This window comes from Grammomys surdaster, unplaced genomic scaffold (assembly GCF_004785775.1).
Source record: "Grammomys surdaster isolate TR1022 unplaced genomic scaffold, NIH_TR_1.0 125603, whole genome shotgun sequence".
NCBI lineage: Eukaryota > Metazoa > Chordata > Mammalia > Rodentia > Muridae > Grammomys > Grammomys surdaster.
This window is the reverse complement of record NW_021620446.1, coordinates 1,013,494-1,032,597: the sequence shown is the minus strand read 5'-3', so window position 1 is coordinate 1,032,597 and position 19,104 is coordinate 1,013,494. Positions and strand designations below refer to the sequence as shown.

General features: G+C 50.7%; 1 protein-coding gene across 1 annotated transcript in view; it reads right to left on the bottom strand.

Annotated features, from left to right (window-relative positions):
* The window catches only part of Muc5ac (mucin 5AC, oligomeric mucus/gel-forming), a 27,831-nt gene extending 8,935 nt beyond the window's left edge, over positions 1 to 18,896 (bottom strand). Inside the window, exons 1-31 of the mRNA XM_028786891.1 lie at positions 18,824 to 18,896; positions 18,094 to 18,168; positions 17,304 to 17,339; positions 16,713 to 16,974; positions 16,347 to 16,461; positions 15,869 to 15,959; positions 15,112 to 15,221; positions 14,778 to 14,991; positions 14,557 to 14,682; positions 14,255 to 14,369; positions 13,956 to 14,094; positions 12,679 to 12,789; positions 12,107 to 12,176; positions 11,882 to 12,019; positions 11,637 to 11,801; positions 10,111 to 10,205; positions 9,503 to 9,629; positions 8,980 to 9,235; positions 8,780 to 8,832; positions 8,276 to 8,376; positions 7,802 to 7,953; positions 7,431 to 7,569; positions 7,226 to 7,339; positions 6,939 to 7,118; positions 5,402 to 5,641; positions 4,910 to 5,066; positions 3,947 to 4,075; positions 3,531 to 3,702; positions 2,786 to 2,829; positions 2,496 to 2,681; positions 2 to 1,351 (exon numbers count right to left, since the gene is read on the bottom strand). Of these exons, the coding sequence (XP_028642724.1) occupies positions 2 to 1,351; positions 2,496 to 2,681; positions 2,786 to 2,829; positions 3,531 to 3,702; positions 3,947 to 4,075; positions 4,910 to 5,066; positions 5,402 to 5,641; positions 6,939 to 7,118; positions 7,226 to 7,339; positions 7,431 to 7,569; positions 7,802 to 7,953; positions 8,276 to 8,376; positions 8,780 to 8,832; positions 8,980 to 9,235; positions 9,503 to 9,629; positions 10,111 to 10,205; positions 11,637 to 11,801; positions 11,882 to 12,019; positions 12,107 to 12,176; positions 12,679 to 12,789; positions 13,956 to 14,094; positions 14,255 to 14,369; positions 14,557 to 14,682; positions 14,778 to 14,991; positions 15,112 to 15,221; positions 15,869 to 15,959; positions 16,347 to 16,461; positions 16,713 to 16,974; positions 17,304 to 17,339; positions 18,094 to 18,168; positions 18,824 to 18,896 (5,335 nt within the window). The remainder of the gene's footprint in view (position 1; positions 1,352 to 2,495; positions 2,682 to 2,785; positions 2,830 to 3,530; positions 3,703 to 3,946; positions 4,076 to 4,909; positions 5,067 to 5,401; positions 5,642 to 6,938; positions 7,119 to 7,225; positions 7,340 to 7,430; positions 7,570 to 7,801; positions 7,954 to 8,275; positions 8,377 to 8,779; positions 8,833 to 8,979; positions 9,236 to 9,502; positions 9,630 to 10,110; positions 10,206 to 11,636; positions 11,802 to 11,881; positions 12,020 to 12,106; positions 12,177 to 12,678; positions 12,790 to 13,955; positions 14,095 to 14,254; positions 14,370 to 14,556; positions 14,683 to 14,777; positions 14,992 to 15,111; positions 15,222 to 15,868; positions 15,960 to 16,346; positions 16,462 to 16,712; positions 16,975 to 17,303; positions 17,340 to 18,093; positions 18,169 to 18,823) is intronic.
* Between the last annotated feature and the right edge of the window lie 208 nt (positions 18,897 to 19,104).

Sequence of the window (19,104 nt, the reverse complement as noted above, 5' to 3'; positions counted from 1 at the left end):
CCAGGCACCGGGAAGTCAATGTCAAACCACTTGGTCCAGTTGCACTGCGGCTGGCAGTGGGTGGTCACTGGTTGAGTGGTTGTGTGTGGACTACCTGAGACCCAAGTCTTTGTGTCTGTGGTTGCTGAGTGACTACTGGTGTCCTTGGTGGAAGAGGAATACATCGTTGTGGTCCAGTTGGTCTTTGTTTCCGTGCTGACTCCATGTGATGGCGGATGTGTGGTAGCTGAAGTTGGAGAACAGTTGTTTACCGCTGTGCAGCACTCTATCCGGATCTCATAGTTGTAGCAAATGGGTGGCAGCTGGTTCTTGTTCAAACAGACCAAACCCTCCTCTCGGTTGCAGGTCACATCCTGCCCCAGCTCCTCCAGTGGTGTGTTAGGAAAGAACTGAGCCCTGCACTCAACATTTCGTGGCTTCTCACAGAACTTGTATCCTTTGGATCTCAGGTTTTGAAAGGTGTCAAAATCTCCACTGTCTCTGTCAGCCCCAGGGTAGCTGCCATCTATCCAACTGGTCCAGTTGCAAAGCTCCTGTTTGCACACATGAGTTGTCTCAAAGGAGGCCATGGTGGACCCTGAGGTTGAGAGGGATACAGATGATGTGGCTGAAGTTGACTCTGATGTTGGGCTAGTGGTGGGCAGAGTTGTTTTAACAGTGGTAGAACTGACTGGGGCAGGAGGAGATGGAGCTGGAGCAGATGAAGAAGGTACTGAGGAAGAGGGTGGAGGACCTGGGATATGGGTAGAAGGACCTGAGGTAGCTGCGCTGTATGTGTGCTCAGTTGAGGTGACAGGGACCGTGGAGGTTGTGTCCCCCATGGTAGTTGTCCTGGAGACTATCAGATGGGTGGTCTGGGTAGGACCACTGGAGGTTGGACAGTTGACGGGGGTACAGCACTGGACTTTGATCTGGTAGTTGTCACAGAGCCCTGACACCTGATCACTGTTGTAACAGATTAGCCCTACAGTTGTGCTACACTCCACATGCTGCTGCAGTGCATGAAGAGGCACCTCAGGGCTACCCTCAGCACGGCACTCCACTGCTCTTGGCACTTGGCATATCTGGTAGCCATGGGCACGGAGGTTCTCCAGAGTGTCAAAATCACCGCTGTCAATGCCACGTCCAGGACGGCTGACATCCATCCAGGGAGACCAGAGGCACTCCTCTTGGCAACCTGATGTGGTTACGGTGAAGGCCGAAGTAGATGTGGTCAAGATAGGGGCTGTGACAGGGGTCTTCACAGACAATATGCTGCTGGTTGTCGACGCAGCCTTGCTTGGGGACCCTGGGTATGCTACACTCGGAGTAGGGCTGGAGTGTGTGCTGGAAGGTCGCATTGAGGTCATGACTGTGGACAAAAGTAACAGGAGTGAGCATTGGGGCCTGTCTGCCTGGTCACAGCTTTGCTCCTCATTCATCAGCTGCCTTGTGTGTCTCACTACACTGGTCCTGTTAACTTTGAAAACTGAACATTATAGCCAGGTCAGTCAGCCTGTCTTCCCAGAACCTGCCTTTCAGTGGGCAAAAATGGAGCCTAGTGGGTCCACGAACAGACAAACTAATCTCTAAAGCCATGCCCTGAGAGGAGTCTATATGCTTAAATACCTCAAAACTAGTTTGGGGTAACTTTACAAACCCCCAAGAGGGTGAGGCCTCAGGGATGCCTAGTGATCCATGCAGTGTAAAGCAAGGAGGCAGCTATGAATTCTGGGAGAATCTCATGTTCATCCAAGGCTAGCCTAGGACCACTTGTACTTGGGGCTTCTAAGTGAAGGCCTGTTTGCCTGGAACCCCTGCTTGTCCCACACAAGCTGAGAAACCCCAGTCTGCCCTCCTTCCCCCAACCCCGCCCACACAGAGAAAACTCCCCCACCCCCTTGGAGAAAACTCCGTCCTAACATGTCATCACTCCCCGTCTCCAAGTTTCCAGCAACCCTCCCAAGAGTGCCCTCCCAGAGGATCAGTTTCTGACCATGTATGGGCACAATCCCAGCTCCTAGCTGGCATGTCATCACTCCTCACCTAAGCTCTATAAAACCCCCTTGCTTTAGCCTGAATGTGTGCGTGACTCCACTGACCACCTGTGAGATCAGTGAACCCACCTGAGAGCTGCCTACTAATAAATCTGCCTTTATGTCCTTTTAATATGGTCTAAAATCTGGCCTATATATGTGTCACTGAGAGAGAGAACGCCTTTCAAGGCCCACACTCCCTTGAGGTCATGTCCAGTAGCTACAGAAAGCAGTACCATGGACACCAAGCCTGTCAGAATGGGTCAGTGAGATTGGTCCCTTTCTGCTGTGGAACAAAGCAGGGTACTCCTGTTTCTGATGCCCAGCTCTTGGGCCCCTTCTTGAGCCCCATGGCCTGCCACCAATATCCAGAGCTAGCCATTAACATAACATTCACCAAGAGAGGCAGTACCAGTCAGCATGGAGAGGGACACTCCCGGGAAACCTAGCATTTTCTGCCACCAGTCATATCTGCCTTACCAAGCGGTGTGGAGAAGGAGAAAGTGGTGGGGGGTGTGGGAGTGGTGGGACTGCAGGTGTCAACACTCCTCTCGATGGTACCATTGTCCCTGCAGTGTGCAGAGATACAGCCTCCCATGCCATCTGTTGTGTGGTAGATGATGTCCCCAGGATGGAATTGTTGCCCGTTGTAGGTACAGACACAGGCTGTGGGGAATAGATGTTTAGCCTGTCAGAGTGTGCTAAAGTGCTGGCAATGAATTCCCCACCCCCACCCCCTCTCCAGCTCAGACAGAGCTGCAGGTGCTCACCACCAGCATCATAGGTACAGTGCACACCACTCTCCGTACAAATGCTGTCAAGAGAAACAAGAAGTGGGACTGAGCACACAGGAACTGGAACCATCTGCAGAACCCGCTGTGCTTAGTGTTGGCGATGTAACAGCCTGTCACAGCCCAAGCTGGAACCCTCTGCTGTACTAAGGTCACACACTCTCAAACATCACCCCAGTCAATAACCAATGGAGGCAATGTGGACTTTGATGGACATTGTCCCCTCATCCCTGGGAGGACATCTGGAATGAGGACACATCACATTCACACACAAGTGGATCTTAGGCCAAGGGTGTCCTCCCTCCCAGATGAGCATTAGGCCAAAGGTACCCTTCCTCTAACCTGAGCCCCATGCTGAGGTTGCCCTCCCCTCGTTTGAAATCCCCAGGCCAAGGGTGCCCTCACTCCCAGCTCAGTCTCAAGCCAAGGATGCCCTCCCTGTCAGCCCAGCCTCAAGCCAAGGGCACCCTCCCTCCCAGCTCAGCCTAAGGCAACAGTGTTCTCCCTCCTAGCTAAAGCTCAGGGCATTGGGGTTCTGGCAGGTGTGCATGTGAGGGGGCAGATACGGGGGTGGGGGGGGACAGGGGTGATAATATCATCTTTTCCCCTCAGGTCAATCTCCAACTGAGAGTACTTCTAGACCCCAGGCTGGTACTATAAATAAGGTTAGTTTGAATTCCCCACAGTGTTTCAGGTTATATGTTACTCTGGCTGAGTGACTTACCAAGAATAACAGTTTTTGTCTGAAGGTACTGATGCACCTGGCCAGTACAACTTTCCATTGATGCGGCAGGGATGTGGCGGAAGAGGTGAGGGGGTGACTGTACAGTTGGATACACACTGCATCGTGCCCTCATCAAAGATGGGGGCTGTTGGTGGGCACTTGGGGTAGCAGCCTGTGGACCAAGAGACCTGAGTCCCAGGCAAAGTCTTCCCAGAGCCCTCTCACCCCAGGGCCCAGGTCTGTCCCCTGGCACCAGCCTCATCCACAACACTAGTGTTTGAGGTTGAAACCATAAAGGCTCCTAGTGGGATCAGGAAGAATAAGAAGATCCCAGGCCTTAGATCCCAGGATAGACCCCAGTCCTGATCCTAGGAACCCAACAGATCCTGCCCTTCTCAGTTCAGCCTTCAATCTACCTTCCAGACCACGAAGATCTTGTAGGCACTGTCCAGTAGGATTCTGGCAGGTGCGCATGCAGGGGGCACCACACGGCTGGTAGTGCCACTCACACTGACCCTCTGGGTTGTAGTAGTCACAGAACAGTGCTGGAAAATGGAAAGATTTGCGGGATAAGCCTATGCCTAGGGTCTGCTAAGCCATTTCCCACCCCGCCCTGGGAAACAGTAACTCAGATAAAGGTTTCTGGCTAATGGGAGTGCCGGAGCAGCAATCATCAAATGGGGCTCTCCAGGTACAGCAGCTGCTCTCAGCCATGCCGCTCCTCCAGGCTGCACGTGGACTGTGCTTAAGAAGGGGTTCTGATCCCTCCATTGGGTTGCTTCTTCCTCCAGCTGCCCACCCTCATTTCTGTTTCTCTTGTCTCAGGAAACTATTGGCCCTTCAATACATCCTGATGAATATACAGAGCTGGCCTCGCCTGCCTGGAACCCTAGTCTACAGCAGATGTCATAGCCCAGCCCTGGCAGTTCCCAGCCCTTGGAGCTGCTCACAATAGAGCCACCTGTTGAGTGCTCACAGTGTTTGTGCACTTGAGTGTACAGGACATATGTGTGTGCGCGCACACATGCACACACAGTGGTGCCCTCCCTCCCAGCTATGCCTAAGGCAACAGTGTTTGTTCTCCCTCCTAGCTGAAGCTCAGGCCACTCGGGTTCTAGCAGGTGTGCATGGAGGGGGGCCACAGGGCTGGTAATGTCATTCTTCCCCCTCAGTGTATTTGTGTGTGTGTGTGTGTGTGTGTGTGTGTGTATGTGTGCATGTGTGTGCGCACACGTGTGAATGTGTATGTGTGTGCATGTGTGTGTGCATATACACACACACACACATTGGCCAGAACCAAGTCAGGAGGAACAGAGAAGCCTGCCACCCACCTCACCCCCAGACCCACCCTTCAGCAGCACAGACAAAGTCCCACTCACGGCAGATGTCTGGTGTCCTCCAGGACACACACACTCCCACTTCATGGCAGGCCTGGGCATAGGCGGCCACAGCAGTGCAGAAACACTCGCAGTCACCTCCTGAGTCACAGGCACAGGCATCACTCACACAAGCTTCATAGTACTTGGCCGGCTCCACCTGAAGGAGACAAAAGCATCAGGCTCTGGGGGCCTCCTGCCTCCCCCATCTCTTAGTGCACAAACTGGCCTAATTGTTCAGACTAGATTCTACTAGTGTCCACGGTGACAAATGTATGACCATGAATGTCCAGCCAGACCATCATAGCATGCATAGGGTGGCCCTGATCATGGAGCTGCCTGAAGCTCCCTCAGTCCATGTTCAGGGTCAACAACCCCCAAACAATAGCCCATTCTGGTATATGCACGTGGGCCCCTGAGCCCCAGACACCCATGCCCTGGGCCGATGGCTTCTCCATCCTAAGGTCCATAGACCACCCTGCCCCATGGCCGTACATGAGCATGGCAGGCAGAGAAGGTTGCACTGTTGATGATGCTGCATTGCTTCTGGGCCCAGGACTTTCGGTAAGGGTTGGCAGTGCAGGGGTCCTTGGACACCAGGACATCCGGGCAGGATGGAGACAACTTCCAGCTATTTCCAAACTCTAGCATATCACTGACCACAGACTGGCTGCGTGTGGTGAAGTCATTGATGGCATTGTCGTCAAAGTTCCCACACAGGCCAGAGACCTTGCCCTGTAGAGAAACACAGAGATTAGAGCCATGGGACAGAGCCCACATCCTTTACCCTGATATCTGATCTGCTCTACTCTCACACAACTTCCTGAAGGATGAGTCCAGGAAAAGCAGCAAGTGTGGGTGTGGAAGGCAACCCCTGTGGTGTTCAGTGGTAGTGCATGGTGCTTGTGCCCATTTGTGTCTGCCCCAGGCCACGCCCCCCTGCCCATGACTTTCTAGGAGGCCTATGAATCTCCCAGCTTGGCAGCTTAGGAAACCTCTAACCCCATTTTTTCCATGAGGCTGTTCTGTCCTTCCCTCTACATTGACTTTAGTACCAGTTCTCAGTCACTTTGTCAGGTGAGCACGGGGCCACAGCAGTCAGTCAGCTTAGAGCTTATCTTGGATAGCAGTTCAAAACGCTACCATGATCTGGCCAGTGGGCCCATATTTGCCCCTGTTCTAACCCTGATGCTTGTGAGCAGTGCCTTCCTAGAAACAGAATCTTTGAAGATGTGTTCAAGCAACATGAGGCTCCATGAAGGCAGGGTAGGTTCTGGGTCCCCTGTCTAGAGTCCTTATCAAAGAGAAAAAATATAGACACAACCACATAGGGGAAAACCAGGTGACAGCAGAGCTAGAGACTAGGACAATGAAGCCACAATCAAGGATACCTGAAGCTCCAAAGGCAAAAGAGCCAGAAAGATCCTCCTGAGCCTCCAGAGGGGTCGCAGCCGTACCATACATCACTTGGGCTTCCAGGGTCCAGATACAAAAGAGAACTGGCCACCCCGTTTGTGGTCATTTGTTACAAAACCCACAAGACATACACAGCTGGGGGTTTCCACACTGCTATCCTAAAGGTTCTTCCCATCCATCCCTCCCTCTATGTCTTGAAAATGTATTTCATTAATTTTGTGTGTGTGTGTGTGTGTGTGTGTGTGAGTGTGTGTGTTATGCATGTCCCACAGTGCTTCAGAGGTCAGTTCTTCTACCATGTGGGTCCCCGGGATTAACCTCTAGCCTGAGGTCATCAAGCTTCTCAGCAAGTGCCTTGACCTACTGAGCCATCTCCCCAATCCCTTCTCTGTCTCTCTTTGCCTTTCTCTGTATCTGTCTCTTTGCATGTGTCTCTTGATCTCTCTCACTCTCTCTGTCCATCGCTGACTATCTCTCTCAATCTTTCTGTCTCTCTGTCTTACTTTTCTCTCTATCTCTATGTGTTTCTGTCTCTCTCTGTTCATCTCCCCACCCCCATGTGTGTCCCAGCCCTTGAGAGGGATAACAGAAATATGCTTTCCTCGCTCAGCCTCACCTTGAACTCAGGACTGAGTCTGAGAAAGATGCTGGTCTTTTTGTCCCACAAGAGCACCAGGCCAATGTCGGTTTCCACCACCAGGTAGTTGCCCATCTGGTGGACGAAGTAGGGGGGCTCCTGCCCCTCATCCCTCTGGACCACCTCCATCTTGCTGTCGCTCAACTTCAGCTCATAGTTCTGCATGGCAAGAGATCCTCAGGGCCTGGCCAGGAACACACCCCCTCCTTGTGCCCCTGCACCACTGTGTAACCCCCAAGGTGTTCGGCTAGCTCAATTCTTCTCACCCCCAGGAAGATCTTGATGCCCTTGGAGCAGGTGGTTCCTGTAGTACCACAGGGGATGTTCTCAGTGACAACACGAAAGGCATCCTGGGAACTGCCGTTCCCACCATAGTTGTCCTGGAGGAGAAGAAGACCATTACAGGATGTGGAAGGGTTCTGAGTTCCTAGGGCTGTGTGTGGCCACGGTGAGGCTGCCAGACAAGCATACCTGCAACAGTGTGTACTCGCAGTCCCCATTGAAACTGTAGCGCTGCCCATCAAAAGTGATGTAGTGGCCATCCCCATACACAGCACAGGTGGCCAGGCAAGGTTTTTCTGTGCATTGCCACATCCTGTTCTCACAGGTGCTGTATAGAAAGTAGAGGTCAGCTGAGGGCTCACACCAGAGTGGGGAGCTTCCCAGAGGCTCTACAGGGACTCCTTATGGGAAACTAAAGCACGGAGCTTAGACACCTTGAGAGCCTATGCTGTGTATGCCATCAGAAGCTGTGCTTGGGCTTAGTCCATTCATAATGAGGACCTCTGTACCTGGTGATAGCTTGGCTATCCACCTCTCCCGCTGTGACCCCCCCCACATACCAGTTGTTGCAGCCCACTTGGATGGTCTCCCCGGGCCTGTAGGTGGCCTCATTGTGCACACAAGGACAGTCCTCAGCAACAACACAGCCTCCACTGCCATCTGCCACCAGCCCATTCGGGCACACACAGCCAGGCACACACTCGGAGCTGTACTGTAGGGAATATGGACAAGGTGAATGGGACTGGTTGTGGATGGATGTCTGGGGCTGACACGTCCATTTTTGTCTGCAAGACTGCAGGTACCATGGGAACAGGATGCTCAACAACAGGGAGACCAGAGGTGTTCTGAGAATACAGTCTAACCACACTGCCCTGAAGGCCCTCAGCATCAGAGAGCCCTGCTGCTCTGCTCTAGGAGCAGCCATGAGGGGACCTGATGGTCTCCTCAGACACCACAGCAGGAGAGGTCAAGGAAGTGAGGGGGTCATCAGGAAGGCCCTAGGAAGGGTTATTAAGGAATGACCAGTCACTTACGCAGGTCATGTCTAGGGTGTGACAGCTCTTCTGACATCCAGCTCCAGTGTCACCAGGTGTGGCATTGCGACAGTCAAAATAGATCATGGGTGCGTCACACACTGGAGAAGGAAGGGGACCAGTGAGGAGATGCCATTCATCCCTGCCAAGCTTTCTGTGAGGGAGGCCAGTACTGTAATATCTTAGCCATTTGCTTCCAGACAGCCAAGCATTTGGCTGCCTGCCCTGTGGTGGGGGGCAGGGTGCACATCTGTGTTATGCGTGCAGAATGCATGTGAGTGTGTAGTATGTGAGTTGAGAATGCACTGGATGTTTTCATGGTTATGTGTGCACAGCGTCAGCACCCTCATCTCCCTTGTTTTGGAGCCCAGGGGAATAGACAGACTAAACCACAACAGTGAGATTGATCATCAACCTAGCTCTGTTCACTTGGGTGGGCATCAACCCTGACAGCTCTTTGGCTGGATATTCTCCCATAGTTGACAGGCCCTCTCCCAGGCTTACCTGGAGTCGGGGCAGGACCTCCGATACAAGTCAGTGCTCCTTGGGTGCAGGTGCTGCAAGTAGAGGGAATTTAGAATATTACCCACCCCGGGCCCTGTGAATCCCCACCATGTCCTCCTTGTCTGCATGACTACAGGTGCATGGGAGCACAGTGACAAGGGTCCTCTGGGAACACAGTCTGCCAGGCCTAAGGGTCTTACCAAATGGCCCCATTGTCATGCACAGACTCGCCATTGGGAACTGTGGATCCCTTGTAATAGCAAGGACAGCTAGTAGCCTGTACACATTTGCCCGAATCGTCTAAGAAGGTGCCTTTGGGGCAGGTGCAGCCATCTACAGGGATGAAGTTGACATGGCAGGTGACATCTTCCTCATTCAGAGCACGGCAGGTGGGCTGGCAGGTGCTGATATGGTATTGATAAGTCATTGACTTTGGACAGGTAATTGTAGGCTTTGCTGTGTGAGAACAGAAAAAAGGGACACTTAGAACACTGGTGGACACATAGCCCAGCAATCACAAGAGGACCTAGCAGTTCGAAGCCTTTTCAGCTCCCCCAGACACTGTCTCCTGATTAGTTCTCTTGATCACAATGGCTTGGGTCTCCCTTAGTTTCAGAAACTGATGTAAGAATAAGACCCTTGGAGCATCCAGTCACTTACTAAGCAAAGGATAGGGGCCCTGGCCTGTACAGAAAGAGAGTTGTTTGCCCACAGAACACTCACTGCAGATGCCATCCCTCCAGTCACTGAGCAGCACGCCTTTGGCAGCACAGGCACGCACATAGGAGGACAGGGCCGCACACATGCAGTCCTCGCTCTTCTCACAGTTGCACGTGTCAAACATGCAGTTCTGGGGATGGAAACACTGGGGCATCAGGGAACCAGCCTTGCATTCAGGAGCCTGGTATCCTCAGGACACTTCCCCATCCTCCATTCCTCTTTAGTTCATTTTAATGTTGAGATCTCACAAGCAGCCAACTTTCACTCTAGGACATACATTCTGGGAAGACCCTGGCCCTTTATCTTTGTGACCCACCTGGTCCACCTCTAGAACATCCTGTCTTCCTTACTGTATTATGACTCACACGTCTCAAAAGAGTCATGTTTAGCTCTGTTCCTAGTATAGACCTGAGACTTGGTGTAAACTCAATGAACACGCAATGAGAAAATAAGGGCCATGAATGTCAGGAGAGAAACCAGAGATGCAGACTTGGAGAATATTCCTGCCCTAGGCAGCCTATCAGTTGCCTCCCTCCAGTGTCTTTTGTTCTTCCAAACACAATGCAGTGTTGGAGTCCTAGCTAGTTGAAGAAACAGTGAGTGGGCATTACCGAGAAGAAGGTGCTGGGGTTCACGGTGGCATGGCACTGGGAAAATGGGCCACTGGCATCAGTCAGCCGAGAACACCAGTGCTGAGCATACTTTTCTGTAGATAGAAAGGAACCCATCAGCTACTTATTTTTTACCCAAGCCCACGGGTTTCACCCATGTGGGGTCATGAGGCATAGAGAAGTTACAATCATTGTTTCTTTTCTTTCCTATGTCCCCAGACCCCTCATCTCCTAGGAATATGAGTGGCCATTGCCATGGACAAATAGTCAAGACTTCTGGACAAAAATACAGAGGAAAGAGGGAAGGACTAACTAATACTGAACCCTACCTCCTCAACCCTACTCAGGGGTTAGACAATGTCACAAGTAAATCAGTTTTATTCCTTTCTTTTTACCCTGAAAGTCCAATAGCTTGTGTACAGCAAATGATGTCTCTGCCATCTTTGAATCTGTCCTGGAGATCCATCATATCCTAATGCCATCTAATGCCTACATGGACGCTGGTCACCACCCTTCCCTGGAGTATCCACATTTGTTTCATGTGTAATACTATGTGACATAAACTGTAGCAATAATTTTTTCTGAAAATACCTCTGGCCTTCAAAAAGAATGAACTTTTTCCAGATGCTACAGTCAAGTTAATAATAAGCCTTGTGACTCATTTAAGATAGTGTACCCAATCTGCTATCCTATAATATGCTCAGCCTGTTCAAGTTAACCTGCCTTTAAGAGAACCATATAACTGACCTTGCTATACCTTGGACTTCTTCCATAACTAGCTTTTACAATCTAAGCTAAATGTATAATTTTAATCTTAAATTGTGTCCTTTTCCATGCCCTGACCCAGGAAAGTGTATTACGTTAATCACATGCTGAAAGCATCCAACAGGTTGAAATCAGCATTACACAAAGCAAATAACCCACAAATGTTGGATGCAGCAAGCAAATACAGGTTGATAAAGTTTGTGTGTAGTTTTGAGTGATATTCCAGGTCAGCTGAGGTCAGTAAAATAACTTTTTCTTTGTAAAACTGTTAAAAATGTCTATGAAAAGGAATTTCTCACTGCTTCCCTAGGCCATATGTTTCATGCTGCTCAATAAATATGGGGCAAAACCTTTTGTTACAGACAGGCAACAAGGACAGATCAAATACAATAGACAGGCTACTGACTACAAACATAGTCATATGGAAAACACTAGAAGAGAAATGGAGGATTCAAATTTGAGCTCACTTTGAATCAAACTATTCCAGAAGAAAGCTTCCTTTCTTTTTTTTCGTTCCTCCATATGACATATACACATTTTAGTGCCCTCTCTGGGATTTCCTTAATGTGTGATTGACACAATACAGTACACACTAGTTTACTTATTCATCACTTCAGGGTAGACAGCTGGACACCAAGCCAAGTCAGAGTTTGTTGAGAAAAATGTTTCTTAGGAAATAACCAGATCACAAATGAAACCAACTAAACACACCCCTTGGCATTCAACAGAGCACAGACAAACAAATAAATAGACAAATTCACCATTCTCCACACTGAGCGAGCAGGGGTCCTCAAAGATATTCTTGACATTGGGACAAGCCGCTTGAGTCTTGAAGGTGTTGAAGAAAGCAGCTGCTGTGCCTTCCACAACACCACTCATGGTCTGGAAGTCATCAGCCTGCATACTGTTGAAGTTACCACAGAGCCCTGGGGGCAGAAGAGTAGGTTGAGTCCCCAATTGAGCTCTAAGATGGAATGGGCTCAGCCCTAGAGTCAGTGCTTCTTACCGCAGGTTAGCCCCCTGAACTCAGGTGTCAGACGCACAGACGTTTGCATAATGGGAATCAGCTGAATCTCAAGCTGTAAACCCAGGTTGGTCTCACCAATGATGAAAAAGGTTGAAGGCCGGAAGAAGGTAACATTGGCTGTGAGCAGAAGACAAGGATTTCAAGGTGAGGGATGGCCCATGAGATGAAGAGAGACACATTCAGACTCACGCAAGCAGACCTCACCTGTAGACACTGGCAACTGGGTATAGATCTGGTTCACAAAGACCTCTCCAGTGGCTTTCACCATGACCACCTAGAACCAATTCCAGACCCAAGGGCATCAGTATGGGACATACTGTCCCTCACTGTCCCTTGGTAACCCAACAGGCTGTGAAGTGTGCTCGCTAGGTCTAGGAGACCTTGGGCTACAAAGCTGTAGTCCCCATGAGGTAAACTTGTGTTCCAATTTCAGTCCCCATACTAACCCTGAATTTCTAAACTTTCAAAAGAATCATATCTTACGTAATATAAAAACAGAAACAAATGTATAAAAAAAATAGCTTCAATGGAGAAGTTGTACTGGATAGAAATGCTTGAGTCTTCTTTCCTGGGTCCAACTGGTGCAATTACAGGAGCCCCAGAGTCAAACACCTACAATGTTCCACCTAAGGGTAGTCTCCAAATACTCACAGATAGTGGATGTGCCCACTGTTCAGGATGTGAATCCAGGGACTAGGCAGAGGTGACTGGCAATGTGAACATGTTCTTTCCACCTCCCAGGACATACTTCTCCCAGCTCTCCCTGCAATACTCACCGTCTTCCCCCTATCCAAGTTCAATGTCACAGTCTTCAGACAAGTCTCGCTTTCAGTCAATCCACACTTCCGCAGCTCAGCCAGCACAGTGAAGGCATTACTGTCACAGGGCTGCAGGGGATGACACAGGTCCTTAGACACTGCTCAAACCCCTGTCCACTTCATCCTCTCCCTCCTCCAGCACATGCTACCTCTCCTTGTTGAAAATCCCCAGTCCACCACTGTCATAGATTCTAAGAAGCAGTCATTTGAATCCAAGGTGCTCCTAGGAGCACATGCCGTGAGTCTCCCTATCCCCCAACAAGGGGGCTCAATGTACCTACTGAGTGCAGTAATTCTAAAAGTTGAGAGGGAGACTGAGGGGAGTTGGGAGTTGGGGAGAAGGGGGATGATCAAAACACATTGCGTACACTTATGAAACTTTCAAAAAGTAAATAAAAATGTTTTTAAAAGGAAAACGGTTGTGTTTTGTCTTTTTTTTTTTTTTAAGATCAGTGGTTTCCATAGTGGAGAGGGAGATGGTCAGGTGCAGTCTAGGATGAGCATAGTGAACTCCTAGATGACACTACAGTAGTAGATACAGGACATCTCACATTTGTGAAATCCTGGGGCATGTTCATGAGTGACCCTGACGGACTCTGCGTGGACAGTAATGGCTGACTGTTTTTCATCGTCGGTTGTAACCAATGCGTCATCATTCTAAAGCAAACTGTTAGCACAGGGGAGGCTGCCAGGGTTGGTGAGGTTTAGGAATTCCCTGGACTTCCTATTTAACTTATTTGTAAACATAAAACTCTTCCAAAAAGAAAACAAGATGGGCTGGAGAGATGGATCGATGACTGTGTGCTGCTCTTGCAAAGGGCCAAAGTACAGAGCCCAGCACATACATCAGGTAGCTCACAACCACCTGTAACTCCAGCTCCAAGGAATGTGATGCCTTCTCTGGCCTCCATGGCACCATGCACATGCACACACAGAGACACACGTGCATACACATAAGTAAAATAGGTAAATAAAATACTAAGTCTCTTTTAAAAAGACAAGGGCCAGAGCAATGAGCAGGGGGTCATTCCGAACTAGAGGTTTAATCGACAGTTGACTGACTCCATAAAGCCCTGGCCAACAGGCAAAAGTATTTCCTCACAGTTTTACCATGAAGTCCCTCAAGGTCTCCCTGGTGCAGCAGTGATGGGAAGCCTAGGTTGGAGATACCTGGGGAGGCCCTTGGCTTGGTGCAGCTCCCAAAGTCAGAAGCCCAAGGACAACACAGACCTCACCTTGCTCAGCACGTAGCTGCAGTCCCCATGTACTGTGTACTGCCTTTCATCAAATGTGGAGATGTGGGAGCCTCCCATTACGGAGCAGGAGCCAGAGCATGGGACTTCCTGGCAGCTCCACTGACCTCCCGAGCATGTGCTACAGGTAGAAAGAAGACGGACAGACGTGTTATATACTAGTCCCAGGAACAACAAACTGAAGGCTCCTTCCCATAGTAGCCTGGGACCTAACAAGTCTACAAATCCCGAGGAAGACAGTATATGTCAGGGTCTTGGATGGGGAACCCAAAACGTACCACTTGGTGCAGTCAGTAGAGTAACTGGTACCAGGTGCATAAAATGTCCCATTGTACAGGCAGGCACACTGGGACACGGGGACACAGCCTGTCTGGTTGATGTCATCAAGCACCATACCTATAGAAAGCAAGTCCATGTGATAGGTGCCATCTAGGAACCCCAAGAAACATCAATAGCACAGAGACACTTTGGGCCAGGGTCATAGGGATCTTTCACCAAGGCTGAACAACAGCAGCCTGACCACCAAAGCAATTGTGTGCTTTGGAGGTCTGGGGTTGGGGTTGGGGTGGAGACTTCATCTTACCCTCAGGACAGAAGCAGCCAGCAACACAGTGGTCCTCACAGACCTGGGAATGCTGGGGATTGGAGCAGGTGTCCACACAGGGTGAGCCACATTCCTTGTGTTGCATGTTGAGGGGACACGTCTGGGCTGCAAGAAGACCAGAAAGAAAGATCGTATCAAGTCAGGTCCCACTCACTGGCTGGATGATGCTATGATGGGGAGATGAGGCTGAGGGCACTTACAGCAGAGGTTGGGACCCCGCCAGTCCTGGGGCTGTCCTCCAGCATGTGCACACTGCCGGGAATATTCAGCCAGAGTATGGCAGATGCAGTCAGATGGATCCAAGCTCTCACAGAGACAGAGGTCCTGCTGGCAAGCCTCCAGGTAGCTGTTGATGTCCACCAGGGCTGCACAGTCTGAGAACAGCTCACCTTTCAGGATCTTTTCACAGACTCCCTGGACAATGGCAGGAACCCATGCTGAGTTCAGACCTCAGGCTTCCCAGAAGCACCTGGGTTAGCCCAGATCCCACAGCCCTCCTCCCCACCCTGCCCACCCATTCCTCTCAAGCCTCACAGATCTGGTGGAGCAGTTCTTCTGGGGCACAGGGAGGGGGTCCTGGCACTGTTCTGTAGGGCCATCCATCTTCTGAAGGTTCCCAAACTCAAGGGGTGTCAGCCTAACATCTGCAGGAAGTCCAGAGCAGCTGTCTGCAGATCCCAGGCTCTCTGCCCATCACCTCAATGGCCAAGCCCAAAGGGTTTCCCACTGAGAATGTCCATGTGGTCCTGTGATCCCTGCTAGCCTATACAAAGCATCGTCTGACAGGAGCAGACATGCATGGATAGGTTCCCACCCACAGCTTACATGGGACTTAGGGAGACTGGAAGAGGGAGAGGTGTGGGAGTATCTGGATGACACAACCACATTTGTGATTCCATTACATGATGGTAAAGACACGTGACCCTCTCAGGCCTGAAAGAAGCAAGGATGATTCCACATGAGGGTCTGTGTCCCCAGAATAGGGGTATCAAGAACCAGAGCTCTGCCGGGCATCTTGTTCCCCGGATGTACCTGTGAGGTGTAGCAGTGTGTCAAGAGTATACATACACACAAGTATGGCTATGTGCAGATGTGTCTGTGTGCACTTATGCATGAGCTGGAATTGTGGGAGGGAAGCATATGTGCATATGTGTGCTTGTGTGGGCAGCAGACACATGCAATTTGTGAGAGAGTGAGCATTTTTTTTTTTGCATACACATAGAGATACACTGTCTGAAATACTGAGAGACTAAGTTTCTTGGGGCCTCGGGGGCATTGCTTGGGGACTTACTGTGGGAAAGGAACTCGCTGGATATTGGACTCCCATTGAAGTCTCCACAGAGACCACAAGTCTTGTTGGTATATTTGGTGTCCAACTCCAGCTGAAATTGGAGAAGACATCAGACACTTGTTCCCACTATAGACACCTCAAGATGTAAAATATAGACTCCCAAAAAGAGGGTGAGGGTTCTCAGAGGAGACACAAACCTAAAGACCACCCCCATCAGTCATATGAAGGCTTGACTCAGAGCAGGGCTCAAGAAACCATCCCAAATACACAGGATCTGTGTCTGGGGGCAAAGACCCTGAGGCTCTGTTGATATCTGGATGCTCACCTTCCCCAACTGTGTCAGACCTATGCCCCCACTCCTTACCCACCTCCTGATTTCACTAAGGGGCTCCATCTTTTTGCCCCATTTTACCAGAAGGCTATGCCCACCCTCACCTCTGCCTATCCCCCACCAGCAGGAGTCTCTACTCCCCCTCACCAGAAGACTGTCATCGTCATTCCACATGAAGAGCAGCCCCAGCCTAGCCACCACCTTCAGGTAGCCATTGCTGATCTCAATGAGGACCCCAGACTGGCTGAAGGGCAGCTGGACCCTGTAAGAGAGAGTAGGGATAAGGTACCAAGGGGCACAGAGACAAAGGAGACCCCAGGTGAGATCCTTACAGCCATGTGTGTAACAAAGACACAGACCTGGAATGCCAGTGTTGAGGAAGGGTTTAAGGGGCATCTCTAGCATAGGGTTTGCCCCTGCGAGTTGAGTCTTGTTAAAAATCTCAGTGCCTCTCAAAACCCTGAAATACCACCAAGTACCTCCATCACCCATACAATACTGCCCCAGACTCACGGGTGATTATTGACTAGGACAGAACTCTTGGTCAGCTCAACAACTAGGCCATCCAGCTTCATAATGACCCTGCTCAGTGTGGCGGAATTAGACTCCTGGCTACGACGAAGCTGGATATTGAAGTCCTCATAGGCAGCCCCACAGTGTGCAGAGAACACATAGTTGCAGAGACCAGGGAAGTAGAAGACCTGTCCATCAAAGGTCTTGTAGTGGAAGTTGCCCCATGTGCTGCAGACCCGCCTGGTATGTTCTGGGTTGAGGGCTGTGGACCAAAGCAATGACAGGCTTTGAAGGCACTATTCTGGTCCCAGAGCCCTGATGTGCCCTCCATGTTCTGCCTTTCACATGGTACTTTTTTCATGTACCGTTTGGATCAGAGAGGCTGCTGCCCACAGTGGGCATCTGAGATCCTATCTGACTTAGGAAGGCCCGGAACCAGCTCCCAACAGCTTTGGATACCCTTCTCAACCATTCCTATGCTTAAATACTATCCAGGACCAAGTACCCTTGTCTAAGTAGCTCTTAAGGCCTAAGAAAGAGTACCCCAGCTAAGCAGGCCTCTTTCCCAGGTACACTTTGGGGTTCACTCACCTCGTACCACCGGAATGGTCTTCAGAGGCGGGGTACCTATGGAGGCAGGAGAGTAGATCATGGGGTGCACAGTGAGGTCATGGGGTCACTGTGCCCCAGAGGGAGAGGCTAAGGGCACAGAGCCAGGAGAAGCAGACTCCCAGGTCTCCAGTCCAGCTTGGATGCATGACACAGCCTGAGGCCTACAGCCAGCATTCTCTTCTCTCATGGACCTCTGAAGTCATCATCCTCTAGTGCCCTCAGAGCCCAGAACCTTCTGTTCGCACGTGGGGCTTGTGTCCTGATCCTCACCAATGTCAGAATCTAGGCCAGCGGCTCAACCTCTCACCCCCTTCCCTTTTTAGCCAGTTTGAGTAAATGCAAAGTGCAAGGTGTCAGCTGGCCCCTGGGGCCTTGCAAGACTCCTTACTTTGGTATATGTAGCTGACTCCCCAGCTCCTAGGGTCAAGACACAAAAGGTGAGTGTGGTGTTGAAATAGGTTAATCAAACCAAAAGAGACAGAGGTAGGCTCTATGTGGGTGGAACAATGAACCTGTGCTGCACAAGACATAGCCCAGTCAACCTGACAGACTTCCTGTAGCTCCCTCCAGAGCCTAAGCATGGATGTCTGTGGCGCTTCCATGGGCTGGATCCGTTGGGAACAGGAGGTAGCTGACCATAGCCATTCAGCTCCTCAGTGCGCTATCTGAGGATCTATTAAGGCAAGAACCCCTGGGAGACCCAAGGCCACACTATGGTAGAGTAGTGGGGACCTGGCAGGCTTAATGGAGAAAAAAGGCTAAGACTCACCAACATGCCCTTGAGGGTGAGAAGAGTCAGAGCGGTGTTCATGGTAAGATTTCAGAGTGTCCTGTTGGGCCTGGCCTGCAGAAGAGGAGATCAGCCTGAGCTGAGAGCCAGACAAGTGCCTCAGGCAGCTCAGGCTGCTGGCCACCAGTAAGCAGATAGAGGAAGAGACATAATATATCACTAGTTAATGACCTGATGCAAAGTCAACTTAATGGTGGGTGAACAGCCCACCCTCATACCTACACAAGAGGGTTTGAGCAAAGTTGGGACTGGCTTGCACCTTAAGTCTAGTTTCCTGGTACCTCCACCTATTGCTAGGGCCAGGCTAAGAGAAACCACATCTCCAGGACTCCCCGCTGTGCCTAAGACACCTGTAGCCCATGGTTTCTTGTAAAGCTTTGCCAAAAAAGGGTTGTGAGCATATGAGCAGGCTGAGAGCCTGCCCTGGCCAGTTTGGGGTGCTCTGAGACATAGCCTTCTGTTTCCCCACACATTGGATGTCCAGCCTCAAACCCCTGCACGTCAGAGTTACTTCCCTGCCTCTTAAGTCAGAGACTGTTTGAAGTTACCAGGTCTTAGGCAAGGGCTGCATGGCAGGACTCTCTCACAGACACGTATAGTTTGCCAAGAACCAGATAAGACTCTGAACTGCCCACCTGAGTCCAGGGCATAGGGGAATGAAGAAGTTATCTCTAAATGGCCTGGGAAAGCTGGACCCTTTGAGTCTTACCTGTGTGTTGGCTGCAGGCCAGGGCCAGGGCTAAGACCCAGAATGGAACCAACTTTCTCCGGCCGACACCCATGCTCTGGAGCATGGGGAAATGTCCCCACTGGCAGCCTCTGAGGAAAGACTCTAGTCACCAGTTGCCTTTTGTAGTCCAAGAGCTGGCTCCAGCCCCAGTGGCTTCACGTGGGTGGGTGGGGCAGGCCTGTGGTTCCCCTTACCCAGGTAAACAGTGAGCACTCAGTCACTTCAGGCTGGTCAGTGGCAGCAGTCAGGGGTGGGTGTGC